This window comes from Acanthopagrus latus, chromosome 18 (genome assembly GCF_904848185.1).
Source record: "Acanthopagrus latus isolate v.2019 chromosome 18, fAcaLat1.1, whole genome shotgun sequence".
NCBI lineage: Eukaryota > Metazoa > Chordata > Actinopteri > Spariformes > Sparidae > Acanthopagrus > Acanthopagrus latus.
Genome location: NC_051056.1, coordinates 12401642 through 12419253, shown reverse-complemented (window position 1 = coordinate 12419253; position 17612 = coordinate 12401642). Strand labels below are relative to the sequence as shown.

Sequence of the window (17612 nt, the reverse complement as noted above, 5' to 3'; positions counted from 1 at the left end):
TGTTTTAAAGATCATTATCAGTAATGCAGAAAAGATATTAACTTAAAAATAAAAACAGATATGTTCACTAATGTATAAACTAACATTTAAAACTCAAACATTCTGGCCGTGGAAAACTGTAGACACTAATCAAATGCACATTGTTTGAGATATAAGAGCTAAAACATGTAAAACCTTAGGTGCAAACAACTTTTTCCACATACGTTTTCTGCCTAGCAACAGACTAGACAAACTGATTTTGGTGCCTTTATTGGTTTGTTTAAAGAGTCAAAATCAGTCATGCTGCAAATTCAAAGCTACAGTTGAGTGACGTGCTATGAGGAAGCCTCAGTCCACTAAAGACAAAGGAAAATGATGTTATCTTTCATAGCTACAATTAAAGGTGAACCAGAGTCATAAAACAATTAAACTTACATCAAAATAGTCATTCATAGGAAGAGAATAAAAATCAACTTCGAACATTTAAAATCATGAACAAACTTAACATTAGATGAACAAACCAAAAGAACTGACAAGCTGGAGCTGAAGAGAACATAAAAAACGAAACCAAAAGGAACAGGTCAGTCATGTAATATCTGCCGTAATGTAGAATTATCGATTGAAGGTGTCAAAATATTTTTCTGGTTCTAAAGTAACAGAACATAGAATGCCAAGAGAGATTATAGTTTGTATTTTTCATCCCTTCACTTGAAACAGTGCAGAGAAGAGTTGCCCTCTTTGCAAAACAGCAAATCAGTATCATCAGTGGTCATTCCAGTAGTTACCACCTGCTGCAAGCTTACATGCCTTAATTGTATTACATGTAGGAAGGAACAAAGGAATACTATCGAAAGCTAAATGTGCAATTTTTAGGTCTTTCTAAGAGCTAGTTTACCTTGTTTTACCTTGTTCAATGGGACAGTGGCTTATTAAAACAAGCTTGTGATCTGTGACTAAATCTCAGCTTCATGAGGAGATGGCTGAGTGCAACAGTTTGGTCATTCATGTCTGTCAGGGCTCTTTACACCAAGTTTGTTCCCTTTGACCTAAAAAAAGATTTAAATATATTCTCTGTTCAAAAACTACAAGGTGCATATTCAGTTTATATTCACTGTTTGCTGGTGATTTCCTGAGGTCTTCAGTGCAAAAGCCGCTGGCAGAGGGTGAGGTGCTTTGTGTGGTGGAGGGCATGGCGACCCTGATTGTGGTGAGGAGGCAGGGTCAGTTCTGGGGGGTGGAGTAGAATGAGTGGTGCTGGTGGTTCTGGTCTTGAGGGTTGCTGGCAAACAGCAGAGGAGCGGTCTCTGATCCATACCAGCTGAAACAGAGCAAGGAAGAGCAGCAGATGACAGCTATAAATAACAGTTTTTATGTTACATCAAAGACCTGTATGTATTGTGATGAAAAGATCACAAGCTAGCCTTGGGCCTGAAAACCTCTTTTTCCAAAGTTCCTTTGCTAGCAGTGTAAACCAACCAACCAACAGCGGTCTGGATAGCTGCATGGCTAACTGAACTAACAAGCTAACAATAGCTACAGCCTTGGATGTATAATCAGAATGCAGGTAGCAGCATTCAGCAGTTATTTTGGTGATATACTGCCCCTGGGAGTACCAACTCAACAGCTGGGTAATTCCTACATACTGCACCTTTAATCATCTGTTCTAGGCCCTAAATCATCTCACATGGTTTTAATGACAGTACCTCGCGTGTGGATGTAAACTGCGTGCCCACGGAACTGGTGCATCATCATCGCTGCCTTGTGGGTCGTCAAAGAAATATGGACGAGGTAGGACCCTGTTGTTGATGGCCATGCTGCTGGTCTGTGACAATCAGAAAATAAAGCAGAAGAAAATAAACACAGGCTGACATGACATCCACTGCTATGGAAATAATAAATCCTGAGTCACTGTGTTTCATTTCTTTATTCCGCTGAGATGTGTGCCTGGTGTGTCTCAAATTTAACTACCTCTTGAGTCGGTCGGCGAACTCTGAAGATGAGGATGAGTAAACTGGTCGGGAGCAGCTCCCATATGAGGAGGATAGCGCCGAAGGCCAGGTAGCCTCTGTCGCCCAGTTCACTACGCAAGTCAGCCTACAAACACGCACAGAGTTTACTAACATTTTCACTGACCAGGGCTATAAACTTTATCATAATGAATGTGACAACCATTACTGTGACTTGAACTAGGCATCAGTGTGTTACCCTGGTTAAGAGCGCTTCTACTCCAGCATCAGATCATTACCTGGTCCGAGACGTTGTACCAGTCAAAGTTAAACGACTCCACCCGGTGGCTCTGAGACAGAACGAGGACTGTCAGGTTGTAGCAGGCTCGACTGGCAAACAACAAGATCACTGCCGCTCCCAGAGCCGCTGTACGGCACACGGTGGTCCCCTGGTCAGGTTGAAGAAAAGATGCTGTTAGCTTCAGAGTAAGAGGAGGGTAAGAAATGGATGTTTAACAGGGTACTCTACTGATTTGTGCTGCACGTCAATAACAAGGTGCATTAATAAAGGTGCCAGGGGAATGATGGTGTTGTTTAATATCAGGTTTCCTCTTGAGGTAAAGTGGCTTGGGCCTTGCTAGCTAGCATGCTACCTTTAGTAGATATCTCCACAACACAATATTGATGTGTCTTATGATCAAAACTGTTATTTTGTCACATTCTGTTCAAAATTGTTCAGTGTTCAGATAAATCTTAAATTATTGCACCTTAAAATTAGATAGCAGAAACCAAGATATTCTGCCTTTATTTATTTATTTATTTATCTATCTATCTATTTATTTAGAAATGCTTGGTCCTTCAATTCCCATAATGCAACTCAATATTATCTTTCATTAGGCCCATTAGACCTACATCTTTCAAACTCTACAGTTAGTTGGTCAGACAGTCCTCTTATAAATGTGTAGTCTATAAACCCAAGCTGAGATAACCCTGATCATGTCACAGTGATGTCATTCAGGTCATTATCTCAGACTTCACAAAGCTCCTGCACAGAGGACATTATATTACATTTCTCACAGGCTGAATACATGTTGTCACAAGGAGTAAATTAATCTTGATGTGTAAAATTGATGTTGAGTCCCTTTAACTATTATTTAGGTTTATTACCTAAGCTGAGGAGGTTTTGTGGTATGAATGCTAGATAGTGGATGGATCTCGGAGAAGAATAGACCCCATTAACTTTTAGTGCAGATCTGAATAAAGGGACATATTTTTCTCTCTTTCTTTGCAAGACAGAGCATTTTCTTTATACATTTTTTTTATTTATTCATTACAGATCTGGCGATCTTAAATTTTGTTCAATCAGTTATGGCTGGTTTAAGATTTAGAGTAATAGAGCTACTGAGTATGAGACTGACGCTTTGCACACCTTGCTGACCAGGTAGGGGCTGGTGGAGCGCGAGTGTCTGGTCAGGAGCAGCAGCAAGGCGGCCAGTACCACCGCATCCAGGATGAAGAGCAAGTCATTGACTAGAACCCGAACCAGGACAAGATTCCAGGTGCGCTTCACCGACCCACCGCCAGCACCTCTGTCCCCGAGAACCGCACACACCACGTTGATGCAGAGGAACGTGATGCTCAACGCACCATACATACAACGTGCCAGCAGCCTGGGGAATGCATGGAAGCCGGAGCGATTAATAGATCAGTATTCTTACAGCGTTTCAGAGGCATAATCAAGATAATAAGGGCCCGGAAAACAAAAAGCTTGATGCAAAATGATCTGTATTGTACAGTGAAACTTACAGTCTTCTGTCCACATCTGAGCCATAAAGCTCTCTCACTTTGAGTAGCACCTGTGGTACGAAAGAGCAACAGGGAAGACACCGGGTAAACAGAACCCAAAGACACTAATAATGAAACCGAAACTAGTATGAAACGTGTTTGCAAAGCACATTGGTTATGGTCTCTCTAAAGCTGCACAATGTTTAATTTCAATAACCATTTTTGCACACACACATGATTATGTAAAGACCATTAAAACTCTCAAGGGAACTTTGATTATTTTCTTGTTTATTTATGCCATGAAGTCTTTTTATCTCTATGGTTGCACCACACTAATTAGTTTTACAATCACTGTGTCAATCAATCGATCAATCAATCAGTCTGCATTTCCCCCCGCATTACAGTTGGTATACTCTAGCTTCAAGAGAATAAACCCAGTCTTACCTGAGTGAAATACAGGTTAATAAGGCTGAGAGTGAAGAACTGCAGACAGACAGGGAAGCAGTATAGCAGCCAGTAGACTGCCACAGGTAGGTGGTTGGCCTCCACGGCGTTACGGAAGTAAAAGGAGAACAGGGTGGTGCGGAGGGCGGCCCAGAGCAAGCAGAGGAACAGAAAAACACTCTGGTAGCTCCACCTTTTGTGTCTGTAGAGGTAGAGAAGCCAGAGCTGGGTGTACACCACCAGGAACAGTCCTCCGTAAAGAACGGTGTAGAGGATCGTGAAACCGAGCTCGACCGAGGGGGCGACGGCTGGGTGCAGGGGGACCGGGGGAGGAAAAGTGGAGGAGTTGGGAGGTGGGGAAGCCGTGACTGGAGCTTCCATTGGAGTAGTGACAGGTCTAACTAACTGTCCATCATCACCAAGCCAAACCGTCTGTCACGCTGAAGGGTTTACATGGGAGACCTGGAGACAGATAGACAATAAGAGGTTTCCAGGTCATGAATAGAACAATGAGGAAGGGAGGGGAAATATGGAAGAAAGATGTATATCTTGATAACACGTTAGGGGAGAAATCTTTTGCTTTTATCCTTTTTACTGTAAGATTCACATATAGTCATCTAAGTGCTAACAAATGACTCAACTGATTTTGTCATGTTATGATATACATATAGAGTTTAATGTCACAATACCGATTTTTTTCTTCCTTTTCTTACTGATATTTTTGAAAAGACCATATTGGTATTGTGACATAAAACATAAAGCTGATAGAATCATGAACTCATATTTCCAACGTCTATCACACACATAAATGATTTTGTCCTTTAAAAAATGAAATTCCTGTATATGACAGTAAGGGTTTACATAACACATTCACTTTCATTTTCAAATGCATTCTGTAATATTTCTGACCAAACTGAAGGAGAAGTCTGACTTTACAACGTGTCAATGTCACAACAATCCCTTGTCACACTGAAATTATACACGATACAGTATACTGTGTCAACCTTCACACTGATTCAAACAGATCAGGCAGTGTCATGATTATTTACCACTAAGACAGATAGAGAGACACAAACAGTCTCTGTCATTTCTCGACAGGAAACATAATAATTTCGGGCTGTAATATTTGTTGTACACGCTTTCTTGACCCCAGGGTATATTACAGTGGCCTTTGAAACTCATTAACGAGCCGGCTGTGAGTCTTTAGCCTGCTCTTTGGAACATAAACAACCAGCCTGTGGCGTGTATAGGATTCTCAACAGCGGCTAAGCTAACTGAACATAACTTTGTTAACTGAGGCGAATATCAGCGGCTTCCTGCTGTCGCTCGGTTGGGCTTTGCCGGCCCGTAACGTCATTAAAGGTGCAAGCTGTCAGTTATATTTCATGATAATAATAACGACAGACCTTGTTTTTATGTGGATACACAGCTCCGGTGTACGCAGCAGATGACGGTAATCCCTCTGTTTCCGTGTTGTGTGATCTGCGTAACGTCTGATGGGCGGAGCCAACAGTTTGATTCCAACCGCCAATCAGCGCTTACAGGAAATCGCGGTCTCTTCAAGTTGTTGTTTACTTGTCTTGAGACGAACGTTTTTTAAATTAACATTTGAAACTCTTTAAACGTGCGTGTCGCTTTTAGGTCACAGAGAAAGATGCCTGAATGACTGTAGCTTCTTTTCAGTGTATGGTTTGTTTACCACAGCTCGTCTTTGACTGTGTTCTCACAGTAAACTCTACTCACAGAGACAAACGTGCCTGCTCTTCACGCTCCGGACCGTCCGTTAATCTCGTGTGACGACGAAGCTTGCTGCATTATTAAAGTGGTACAAGATGCCGATGCTGCTGCGGTCCAGAAGGTCCATCCACCCCGCTCGGGCGAGCGAGGCAGAGCAGACACAGGAGGCGACGCCGAGAAGGTCGACCCGCCTGCACGGGAGGACCAACGTTACGATCGAGGTGGGTATTTTTATTACTCAGCTTTTCCGCCTCCTCTTCCTCCACTGCTCAAAACTTCACAGTCGGCCACGTAGCTTGCTCGCCAGCGTGAACGGCAGCGACGTTAGCCGGCTAACCCGCGGAAAATACCCAAGGAGGGATTATTCAGACACCACCGTGCCCTTAACTGCCGTATTTCATCCGTTTATTAGCACTTTAACGTATTTAATACTTGCTTAGCTTGTTAGCGTGACTGTTAAGCTAGTAATTATCCCGTGAGCGTGAGCCCCTGCGCCCTGACAAAACTTGCTACCTAGCAACTCACTGCACCATGGTAAGTTTCTTTTGTCACATTGAAGGCGTTTTTATGTAAAGAAGGTGTAAAAAAAAATAAAATAAAATAAATGCATTTGTTTTTTCTTTACCTTCGTCCTTTGCACGATGTAGGGTTAACATATATCCTATACCTGTGCCCTTAGTTAAGCCTTCCCCAGCTGAATTAATAACTAATGACTGCGTTACAGTGTTGTTTCCTCCTTATTGACTGTTAACCTGTTTTGTCCTGTCAGGAGTCAGATGAGTCAGACTCTGAGTCTGTCCAGAGCCAAGTGATGGAGACACATCCAAGTTTATCAGCCGAGCTGGAGGAGGAAACTGCTGAGGAGGCTGAAATAACGGTAGTCCATAACTCACCCTAAACAAACCCAAACACACACACACACACACACACACACACACACACACACACACACACACACACACACCTCGCTGTTAGACGTTGTTCATAGGCCGGAAAAGCAAAGCTAACCTTAGCTGTGTACAGTGGGACGGCGGGGTGTGGCACAGCTCTTACTTAATACAGCCCTGTGGTGAGAAAAATGAAGTCTGTGCAGCAGCATGTAATCATCAGCAGGAAATAATGTCAGGGAAGTGTGTTGGTGTCCTCATCTCCTTTACTCTGCTTTTAGGGGAGTAACAGTTAGTTGACTTGATTATCAAGCCTGCCAGTTAGTTATTTATAAATATGAGAGTTCAAGGAATACTTGAGTTTTGAAGCTCATGCTTGGTTGTTGTTATCATTCTTGGCGTGTGTTTTCTTATGTTTTTATTGTAATGTCTGATCTGATGCAGCAGTTACCAAGCTCCAAGATATTTCTTTCTGACAGGAGACAATGAAGTTATAACGTTAACTTTATGTCACCATCAATATATGTAGGTTTATATATACTCTAATCATTTTTTATATAATTATCACATAATGTGACATCACAAATCCCACGAATATTGGTTATTATTTGCATAATACTGAACAATCGACTTCTTTCAGGAAAGATATGTATAACAATAAATAGACATGCTATGGAATCTTTTTCAGTCGATACCAATTACAGATAAGTATCTGCTTCTCATAGGCAATACTGATAAGATAACTGATATTTTTAAATAAGTTTCTCAAACTGTAGTTTATGCACAACTGTGGGTAAGAAAGCTAAGATGTAAAGAGCAAAGTGTGATGATTTAATATTCCATAGCTCAAACAGTAGTTGTTGTGTCAATTTCACAGATACTGCCAAATAGCTGATAATATCCGTTACCAAATATCAGGCCCATAAGTTATCTGTCCCAATGTACATCATGCACATCCCAAACAATAAAGGTAACCACAGCTTTCGAAAAGTATAGAAACACATTGATTTTTAAAGAGTAAGCCTGAAACATCTGTATATAAATCAAAGATATCCTAATTAGAAAATATTCAAGATCACTACATTATGCACATCTGTCCACATATTTGCTGTGGCAGATACATCTGTAACTATATCAACCTGTCAATAAATCATTCGGGCTTTAAGTTTATATACTGTATTTATATACAGCCATTTTTCAGGAGCAGATGTAACTACAAATGATTTTAAAAAGTGAATTTCATAGGCTGCAGTTTAGGACTAGACCAACATATCAGCTGATATTAGCTTACTGCAGATATATCTTCATCAATGTACAAGTTGGCAGATACTTAACGAGAAAAAATCTGCACATTAATGCCAAAATATGTTCCAGGTATCTTAAGTGTACAGATACATACACTTTTTACACCATCCACAGAAACATGACCAGTAGAGTGGCTGGGCCCTGATGAACCCCCCTCTGTAGCTGCTCTGAACACTGAAATAGGGAATGTCAATTTATTCTTTAAAAAGTAACAATGTGGAATGTGAAATGTTGCTGTTGCCATGATAACACTCTTGTTTAAACAAATATTGACGTCCGTAACACTATGTTAAACAGCCTGTGGTGGCCACGCTGACGTAGATCAGACAGAAGAGCTCATTTGAATAGGTGTGGTATTCTTGGTATTGCAGTGCTACAGACACCTCTCGAGGTAACATACAGTGTTATAGTTCTGTTGTTAAACAGTATTAAACAGTATATTTTGATATATATCCACAAGCTTTTTGAAGGTATTTTGGGTGTAATTTGCAACTAAGGGTATGTCTTGAAGTAGTTGTCTATATAGACACAAAATGCATGTTTTTCTTTCTAATGAAGTGGTGTCTCCCTCAGGAACTGAAGGATTGTAGCGTTGTGCTGGACCGTTTCATGCCTGACAACAAGGCTGCGACAAGAGAACTCGAAGAGAAAGAAGACATGAACCGAAAAGGCGGGAAACCCATGTCCCGGATCCCGACTTTCCAAAAACGACCTACCAGTATGAGCCAGAACACGGAGCTGCCTGTTCCCAAAAAAGATACCCCCGTCCAGGTAGCTCAGCCTCCCGAGAAAGTTGGAAGTGTAAGCATGGAGGCCTCAAAATCCAAGCCGCCCGACGTCAGAGCACTCCCCCTGCCATCGGTCCGCATCCCTAAAATTGGCTTTGAAGCGCCCTCTTTATTCATCAGTACAGAACACACAGCTGGAGCAGCTCCTAGTTCAATTACTACTACACCCAAGAGCTGGAGCTTGTCTGAGTCTTTGCAGAGCCCTTTCATGACTGTAAGCCCCAGGCCTGCCCTCAGAACGGAGCAAGAGACGGAGCAACATTTACCAGAGCAAGACCAGAGGAGGCTTGACATGGGTGACACCATACCAGATGCCCCAATATCTAATCTTCCACATGAGGGCTCCTTCACCCATAAGCCACCTGAAGAGAAGTACGACACTGCAGTTAGAAGCAGGATTCCTCTCACTGCCTCTGGGGATATAGAAAAGCCAGAGTCTGCAGAGAGCTTTCACACAGCTGAGATCACCCAAGAGGATGATATTATGGATGAAGAGCCACCATGGGGGACAGAGCCCATGAACGCACATGATTTGAAGGACAGCAGGTCTTCGTCAGATGCTGAATGCGAGGATGACTTGGAAGATGAAAAGTCCAGAGGCCAGAATTCTGGAGACCTGAAGGAGTGTCATGAAGCACTTACAAGCCAGGCAGAGTCTTCAAATGTTAAGGACGAGAGGGCCAATACTGATGAAACGACCTCTCCTGTAGCACCAGAGAAACCTGCTAAACATAACTCAGCCAAGGTGAGTTATGCTGTTGTGCTTGTCAGATAGATAGATTCCACTGGTGTCAGCCATACTGTCTCCTTGGTGTCCCAACAGTGTCAGTCGTATAAAAAGGAATTCCACCACACCCCACAGTAACGGCATTGGCATGCAACACAATCTAAAGCTGTTTCCCAGACTCTTTACTCATCTGTTCATGAGTTAAAATCGTGCTTCTCTTGTTTTGTAGAGCTCTGGACGCTCCAGTTTCACCTTCTTCTGCTTCCTGCCCATGACCTTGCTGCTTCTTGGGGGGTTTGGCCAGCATGTTTGGCAGTACGGGCTTCCTATGTCTGTGGCTCAGCTCACAGCTCAGCTGGAACTGCACATGCTAGAGGGCTTTGGCTTCATGCCACAGCCTTGCAGCACAGACTGTAGGTAAGTGAATGATCAGTCAGGTGTTAATTTCTCCAGTCAGTTTTGTTCTTTTGAGCAGTTTGTTGTGACAAAAGAAATTATTGTGAAACATACCTTGTTTTTCCCAAATGTTTTCACATTTAGCCTAGCATGAATGCATCAAACAACAACAGATAGACGCAGCTAAAGACATGCCATGCAGTCAGCTCTTCTGAACTAAGATAACTGGTATGTGTCAGTAGCTGTAGATTTTCTCTGTCTTGTTCAGAGTGCGTCTGGTGGAGAGCATCCCCGAGGGTCTCTACCAGTCTTCTCCCTCATCCAGACAGAGCATCGCAGACAGCTGGCTACATCTGCTGGACAAGGCCAACAGCTCGGTCCACATCGCTGCTTATTACTTCACTCTAAGAGGCAACGATTTGGACCTCGCTGGCGCCTCAGACTCTCAGGTTAGTTCATGCATCAGTCACATGACGCAGGATATCAAGTAATTATACCTGTTTAAACCTCTAAGGTGCTTGATGTTTCCATCTATTTTGCAGGGAAGAAGTATCTTTGATCGACTGAAACAACTTGAATCTAAAGGGGTGAATCTCCAGATCGCAGTCAACGCCCCCCAGACCTCAGCTCTAGATACAACAGAATTGGCAGCAACAGGTACATCATGACTTGACAATGTGGAGAAAATTGTGTTGCTTCTCTGGTGTGTGCACCTTAAATTACTGCCGTACATTTTCACAGCAGTATAAGAATTCTCTATCAAGAGAAAGCTAAACTTAACAACAGTAGATGTTTGTAAGTTTTTTTTAACTTTGGTTTGCTGTGTCCAGTCTATCAGAATCATGCCACATCATTTTTGCTATTTCCATGATCAGATTTAATTTGCTTGCTAATTTTTTTTTAAATGTGTTTTTATCTTTCTTTTCTTTTTTAGGTGCAGAGGTCCGAGAAGTCAACCTCAGTGCTGTTACTGGAGGCATTGTCCACACCAAGCTGTGGGTGGTGGATCAAAAGCACTTCTACTTGGGCAGTGCTAACATGGACTGGCGCTCCCTTAGTCAGGTAAAATAGAGAGAAGAATTTGCATTTTTAAAAATCTTCACCATGAGCCTGACTCTCTTTTACAGGAACAAAATGCATTGTCCAGTCTAATATTTAACTAAACAGTAGAGTACCTGACATTTCAAACATGGTTTAAGACGCAAGTTAAACTGTCAAAACTGGCTACACTAAACTATACTGACTTATTATTACTGGTCATTATTAAGTGAAACTAAAAGCATGTTTTTGTCAAGTTTAAATGTTAAAATGCATTTGAACAATGTGGTCCCAAAAGGTGGATAAACATAGACACAATGCATTTCCCTGATTTAGGTATTAATGTGGGTCTTAAAAGGTGCAATAGTGAGAATTTAAAAAACATTCATAAATAATCTTAAATTATCAACAATGTTGAGTATGTCATCATGTCAAAAATGGTTAAGTATTGTGTTGCAGAGATATCCACTGAAATAAGCATGCTAACCTAACCAGCTAGCCTAGAGCCTAAAAGCCCCTTGTCCCAGTTGTCCAGAGTTCCTGTGCCAGCGGTGTTCACAGCAACACTCCCCTGGCGCTCCGTCTAGCTGCACTAACTGAGCTAACAAGGGATCCGCAGCTTCAGTCATGGATGTATAAACAGAATACAGTTAGGAGCAGTTCACAGTTATATTTGTCAGGAGTATGAATTCAACAGGTTTCATATTATTACATGCAGTATAATTGTGCTGTTGTACTCATCCATTCAGATGACTCATTAAACTGGATTCCTGAAACAATCACACCACTGTTTGCCATCAGACAGTCATAATAGTGGCCTACAGTGATGGTATTAATGCATTCTGTGTTAAACCCAGGTAAAGGAGGTGGGCCTGTCAGTGGAGGACTGCAGCTGCTTGGCTCAGGATGCCTTTCGGATCTTCGGGGTGTACTGGAGCCTCGGTGGGGTGAACAACGGCTCCCTGCCGCCGTACTGGCCTAATCGTCTCACTGCCCTGTCCAGTTCTCAGAATCCCCTGCACCTCAAGTTCAATGGAGTGCCTGCTCAAGTCTATCTGTCTGTAAGTCCAGTACTACTATCTGTCAAGAGGAGTGCTTCAGAAATTGTATGTTTTTTTGGGGTTTTTTTTCATTAAACTTTTTATTAAATTGAATTGCTATGTGCTGACAAAGGCTGATACAGATATTTTTCATACAAATCATATCAGTAACTGGCTGAATAAATTATGCATTCATGTTTTAGTGGAAGAAGATATAAATCAGCATTTAGATCATAATTTGACAAGTCAGTGAGAGTAAAAAATAATGAGACCTATTTAAAATAAAAGCATAATAAGAGTACACCTGACATTGTGGACATCATGAGGAGTGTCTCCAGCTGTGTCTAAGCCTTTGTCCTGTTTGTTCCCATGATTCTTACCTCTTGTGTTGCATCTGTTTCCTGCAGAGTGCCCCTCCACAGCTCTCTGCCCGCGGACGCTCAGACGATCTCTCCACCATCCTGTCTGTCATCAACGATGCCCAGAAATTCATTTACATCTCTGTCATGGACTATCTCCCTCTGTCCGAATACACAGAGCCACTCAGGTGACGAGTCAACTCAACTCACTGAGAACCATTTGTACTTACCATTTAAATCAGAAGCATATACATCATTACACAAGTTGAGTCCCTGTAATACTACTGCACTACATTTGTCTTATGTTACTCAAGTTACTTGATCATACAGTTTACAATAACAAATAATGCAATGCATGATGTCTTGTGATACATTTACTATTTCAGCGGGTATTTCTTGAATCAACAGTCACAACACTGTAGTCTGATTTGGTGACTAAGCAGCTTCACTAAGTGAGATGATATTCACCTGCTCAAAACACATTACAGGACTGACTGTCTTTATGAAATGTGTCTTATTTGCTCTCTGAGACCACAGATAATATCACTTCTCATATTGTCAGACCTTCTGGAAGTCTTTCCCTGCTGAGGAGTTCAAACTATGCATTGGTGTCCCTCTGTTTGTCTCTCTCAGGTTCTGGCCTGCCATCGACACGGCCCTGCGTGCTGCAGCCTGCACCAGAGAGATCCAGGTCCAGATCCTGGTGAGCTGCTGGAAACATTCACCTGCTGCCATGTTCACCTTCCTGCAGTCCCTGCTGGTGCTCAACAGACCTCCACTGAATTGCAACATTGATGTGGTATGTTGACAATAAATAAGACATATTGCTCTGAACAGAATGGTGATGGATCATAAACTCCTGCTATTTTTTGGCTCCTGTGCAGAACATCTTTACGGTGCCTTCAACAGCAGAGCAGATGAAGATCCCCTTTGCACGTGTCAATCATGCCAAGTACATGGTTACAGACAGAGTGGTGTATATAGGTATGTTATTACCACTTGCTGTGTTTCAAGTATGCTCTAATCATTCAAGCAAAAAAAATACATTGTACAAAAGTACATTTACTCAACTTATGTACTCAGGCACAGTTTAAGATATTTTTTGTTATGTTGTACTTACACTGCACTACATTTCAGAGGGAAATATTGTACTTTTTACTCCACTTCAATTACTCATTCATTTATTAAAAGATTTTAAAATTTAAAAACTAGAAAAAATGTATGTTTTTTACATATAGACAAAAAAAAACCCTTATTAAGTAATTTTAGGTTAAAGTCTTTTATAAACCTGTATTTTGGTATGAAAGGTTTAAAAAAAAATTCCAGCCGGAGATTATCTTGTCCCCTTTTAAACAAGTTGGTTCAATTGAGTTTATATATATTTTACTACTCTTAATGTACCCCAAAAATACTCTTTTTTTTAGGACTCAATTATAAACCAAAATATCTTTATAAACTCTATTAAGTAGTTGAAATCAGCTCCTTCTCAACTAAATGCAACAACCATGTTGCGCACAAGTTGATTCATCAGTGATAATCTCATACTTTAAATGGTAACACTTCCAGAAGCTGTTGAGCATTTTCAGTGATTTCACTGTTTTGTCTTTAAGAACATTTGCTGATGATGCCTCTGTATGTTTACCTGGTAGGAGTTTTAATGTAGACGCGACATTCACTTGAGTAGTTTTTATTTTCTAGGAACTCACGTAAAGGATCTGAATACTTCATTCCTCCAGAACAGACTGTCACATTTTTCATTGGACTGCATTTGACAGTTGATGGTTTTGTGTTATTGAATTAAAACTCATAACATTCCAAACCCTTTCACTGCATAGTGTAGGAAACATTCATGTCCACTGTTACACAATCATTGCTTTCTATCTTCTTAGCATGTTGTAGACATGGTCTTTAATGGAACTCGCGTGTTCTCAGCCATCTGTTAGATGTTGCTCTTAATAGTTCCTCTGCCTGTCATGCCATCTAACTGATAAGACTGTTTCTGTGTTCACAGGCACGTCCAACTGGTCCGAGAACTACTTCACCCGGACAGCTGGTGTGGGCCTGGTGGTGAACCAGACGGGCTCTGAGGTCAATGAAGGCCAGGAGACTCTGCAGAGCCAAGCAGAGCAGCTCTTCCTCAGAGACTGGACATCTCAGTATGCTACAACGCTCTCTCTTGCTGATGAGAACGTCTGCCCTCGCAGCCCACACTGAGGGTTTGTTGTTCAGTAAAGCACATTGCATTGTACATGAGCATCTTGCTTCTCCTGCTACTTGAACTTTAATTTACTTATGCAGAATCCACTTGCTGTACTGTGCAAATGAACACGGTTAATTTTATTGTTGTTTGCAGACTGCCTGTTTTTTGTACATACTTGCTTTTTTATATTTTGTTTCAAAACATGTTATTTTTATATTCTGTATCACTCCAACAATCGCCTTACATGTGTTAAGGTGAGAGGAAAGTTGCTTTGTACAATTTTATTTTATGCCTGGTGCATTTTGTATATTTTCCTGGTGCCAAGCTTTAAACTCCTGCAGGAAATAAAACATTTCCAAAGAGGTGCATGCACCATGGTCTTGTTTACACTGTTGAAGCTGAATCAGATGGGAGATCAAGATTCTTGTAAATACAATCAACATTCAATTCATAACTGATCTCTTGCTCACAAAGGAATATAATTTGAATGTGTAGCACTACAGTAAGAAAACAACTCATTCACATCAGAGAGAGCATGCCTTGTTTTCATGCCTCCACCTGAGTCCAATAGGAATGTCATTAGTTATGCAAGTATCTGATCAGATACTACTGGACCACCTGTGAAAACAAATAAAAAGAGTTTGTGTTTAATTTGTGTCTGAAATATGTTTTTTTTGTTTGTTTTATGCCCCAAAAGAACTTGTGAGGAAGTCTTTAAACTGCATCTACTCTGTCCTCGCAGAAGTTTATCTAAATTTCAACTGTTGGATATAAGATGTCTCCTACTTCACCATAAACTTCATTGAGACTTAAATTGAGCACAGAGGAACTTTCCTCAAAGGTGCCACAGGTAAGAATTGGCCAATCACAGATACTGTATATAAGCTGCTGGACTGGGAGGTCGAACCACTGAGGGAGTGTTAATATTGATGGCTGAGTTGGAATTTCTTCACTTCCTGTTTATTTTGCTTGATTTTAACTAAAAATCTCACAAATTGCTCCTTAAAGGACAGGTTAGCTGTTTTTTGGGGGGGTTTTTTTGTAGTTCAATAAAAACTCTGATGAAGTTAACAGGAACTCAGCTCTGACCATTAAGACATATGCTACCTTTCGGTTACTTAAGCTTCATGTGCCTTTATTTTCACGTTTGAGAATAATTAATTTTACTACCCTAGCACACAAAAAAACATTTAATACACAAGTAGAAATACATATGGAAACAAACTACAGCCTACGTTACATTTAAAAGGATCCTCTGGTGTGCTAGAAACTCATCTAAATCAAATCTCGACATTGTGTAATCATCTCAAAGACATCTGCAGTGATAACACGTTTACCATTCTTCATTTTAAAGAGTCACTGCTAAAGGCTTTCCAGCAAAACCTGCAAGATCCTGCTCTCCCCTTTGCTCTTGGCTCCCCCGTCCGTCTGGCCTTACCTACTCCACGCCTGACAGACGACGAAGAGACAACAGAAAGTGAATGAAGATGCTTCTCATTCGGGGGAACCAAACAGTAACAACCAGGATAGGAGTGGCGGCTGATCTCTGATCATGGTGGCCATCCAAGTCCTTTCCTATCCATGTGCTGAGGGGCTTGAAGACGCAGGAGTGTTTGCAAGACAAAGGATGAGTTCCCTCCTGCTCTCATTCCATGGACAGTTGCACGCTGTCTGTCTGGCCCTGCTGCTGCTCAAATTTCCTGGCTGGATGACAACACAGAAGACATGATCATGATTGAGTTGATCAAACTAAAACAATGGGAGCGTGTGTCAGCTCTGAGGTGTTAACATGTGGGCACTGCCTGATGTGTACTATGTGAGTGTCAGCCCAGATCCAGGCTGTTCTTCCTGTGCAGAGCTCCATTAATGCTCACCCAGAGAGTACATCTCCAGCTGCTGTCTCAGGCGGACCTTCTGCAGGCTGTCGTAGAAGTTGGGCTCCGGGCTGCTTCCAACAGCTGGAGGCAGAGCGAAGATCCGCATGATCTTCCTCTTGTTTCTAGATGGTGAGAGGAGAGAGAGAGATTTATAAGCGAGACGATGAGAGTGCACAAGCCCAAATACCAATATTTCTTCTATAGAATATAACCAGTCATGCTTCTGACGGTGGATAACATCAACTTACATTAAAGCTAAAGAACATAACTTTTGGGATATTATATTAACGCCGAATTAGCCATAAGACCCTGAATTCTTTACAGTAATAATTACTGCCACAAAACATTCACTCAGTTCCGTATAACTCGGCATAATAAAAAAAAAAACAAAAAAAACGTAATTTTTAAATGGAGTGTGGCGTACACTGGAACATATTGTGAGGGCGAGGAAGGGGGCACCCTCTGACTGAACCGCACGCCTGTGTTGCATCTCTACGTGTTATAAACCGAGTCGATGTGGTGAAGCTGGGCATGTAACTCGAACTGTTCTTACTTTCTGGCGTACATCAGCAGGCCGAAGCTGACCAGGATAACCAGCAGGTACACATTGGTAGCCTCGTTCCAGGCTTCGTGCACCGAGTAGTCGATCGAGTCGGGCTCGTTCCCCAAGACCCCGTGAGCTCCCATCGAAACACGACAGCTACGACCTAAGTGTGAGGGCGAAGCTGTGGAAGCAGAGGAACGCTACCAGGTCCGCTTTCTCAGCTGCCGTTTAATGGCAATTTAACCTGATGGTGTAAACACTGTGACGTCACAACCGCCTTCTTCTTCTCCTCCTCCTATCGCTCTACTTCCGGGCAGCCTGACACGCACGGGACGTGTTGTTGCCGCCTGCTGTCCTGAATTTGAACTGACGCGCTAAAGTGAAAGGTTTCAAAGTAGTCTTAACAAATAGTTCTTTTCTTATCAGGTTGTCAAGTGACTTTTAAAGAAAAGGGAGAAAATGAAGCAGAAACAACAGACTCTGAGCTGTAGTTTCCCCAGTAAAAAACACATGCTGCTGTGGATCCCTGCTGCACTCCCGCAAGACCAAGAACTTACCCA

General features: G+C 41.8%; 3 protein-coding genes across 6 annotated transcripts; 1 reads left to right on the top strand and 2 right to left on the bottom strand.

The window, feature by feature from the left end:
• Positions 1 to 233: 233 nt before the first annotated feature.
• On the bottom strand, positions 234 to 6666 carry gpr137 (G protein-coupled receptor 137). Of its 4 annotated transcripts, none has more exons than XM_037077463.1 (8): positions 6644 to 6666; positions 4155 to 4616; positions 3732 to 3781; positions 3355 to 3595; positions 2225 to 2374; positions 1948 to 2073; positions 1683 to 1801; positions 234 to 1297 (listed from the first exon to the last, which is right to left on the bottom strand). In XM_037077463.1, the coding sequence occupies exons 2-8, from the start codon at positions 4533 to 4535 to the stop codon at positions 1201 to 1203; spliced, it is 1164 nt and encodes a 387-aa protein (XP_036933358.1). In that variant the 5' UTR covers positions 4536 to 4616; positions 6644 to 6666; the 3' UTR covers positions 234 to 1200. The 4 variants fall into 4 exon arrangements, with proteins under 4 accessions (XP_036933358.1, XP_036933356.1, XP_036933357.1 ...); XM_037077461.1 differs by having other exon boundaries at positions 6517 to 6654; XM_037077462.1 differs by lacking the exon at positions 6644 to 6666 and adding an exon at positions 5898 to 6036.
• pld7 (phospholipase D family, member 7) lies at positions 5963 to 15282 on the top strand. Its single transcript, XM_037077455.1, has 12 exons — positions 5963 to 6112; positions 6661 to 6768; positions 8657 to 9616; positions 9828 to 10015; positions 10263 to 10443; positions 10537 to 10651; positions 10929 to 11056; positions 11890 to 12093; positions 12480 to 12619; positions 13065 to 13230; positions 13316 to 13415; positions 14443 to 15282. The coding sequence occupies exons 1-12, from the start codon at positions 5987 to 5989 to the stop codon at positions 14643 to 14645; spliced, it is 2619 nt and encodes an 872-aa protein (XP_036933350.1). The 5' UTR covers positions 5963 to 5986; the 3' UTR covers positions 14646 to 15282.
• Positions 15283 to 15739: 457 nt separating this feature from the next.
• smim19 (small integral membrane protein 19) lies at positions 15740 to 17335 on the bottom strand. The gene is made up of 3 exons (XM_037077464.1): positions 17062 to 17335; positions 16506 to 16630; positions 15740 to 16335 (listed from the first exon to the last, which is right to left on the bottom strand). Exons 1-3 carry the CDS (start codon positions 17193 to 17195, stop codon positions 16277 to 16279), a joined length of 318 nt encoding a protein of 105 aa, XP_036933359.1. The 5' UTR covers positions 17196 to 17335; the 3' UTR covers positions 15740 to 16276.
• Between the last annotated feature and the right edge of the window lie 277 nt (positions 17336 to 17612).

What these genes read in the sequence shown, in the direction of transcription:
- gpr137 (XM_037077463.1), bottom strand. Translation starts at nt 4,535, where the DNA reads ATGGAAGCTCCAGTCACGGCTTCCCCACCTCCCAACTCCTCCACTTTT. An exon ending in TTAACCTGTATTTCACTCAG is followed by an intron (nt 3,782 to 4,154) that starts GTAAGACTGGGT and finishes TTCGTACCACAG; the next exon opens with GTGCTACTCAAAGTGAGAGA. An exon ending in GGTACAACGTCTCGGACCAG is followed by an intron (nt 2,074 to 2,224) that starts GTAATGATCTGA and finishes GCGTGTTTGTAG; the next exon opens with GCTGACTTGCGTAGTGAACT.
- pld7 (XM_037077455.1), top strand. Translation starts at nt 5,987, where the DNA reads ATGCCGATGCTGCTGCGGTCCAGAAGGTCCATCCACCCCGCTCGGGCG. An exon ending in AACAGAATTGGCAGCAACAG is followed by an intron (nt 10,652 to 10,928) that starts GTACATCATGAC and finishes TTTCTTTTTTAG; the next exon opens with GTGCAGAGGTCCGAGAAGTC. An exon ending in TGAATTGCAACATTGATGTG is followed by an intron (nt 13,231 to 13,315) that starts GTATGTTGACAA and finishes GCTCCTGTGCAG; the next exon opens with AACATCTTTACGGTGCCTTC.
- smim19 (XM_037077464.1), bottom strand. Translation starts at nt 17,195, where the DNA reads ATGGGAGCTCACGGGGTCTTGGGGAACGAGCCCGACTCGATCGACTAC. An exon ending in CTGCTGATGTACGCCAGAAA is followed by an intron (nt 16,631 to 17,061) that starts GTAAGAACAGTT and finishes CTCACCATCTAG; the next exon opens with AAACAAGAGGAAGATCATGC. An exon ending in GCTGGAGATGTACTCTCTGG is followed by an intron (nt 16,336 to 16,505) that starts GTGAGCATTAAT and finishes GTTGTCATCCAG; the next exon opens with CCAGGAAATTTGAGCAGCAG.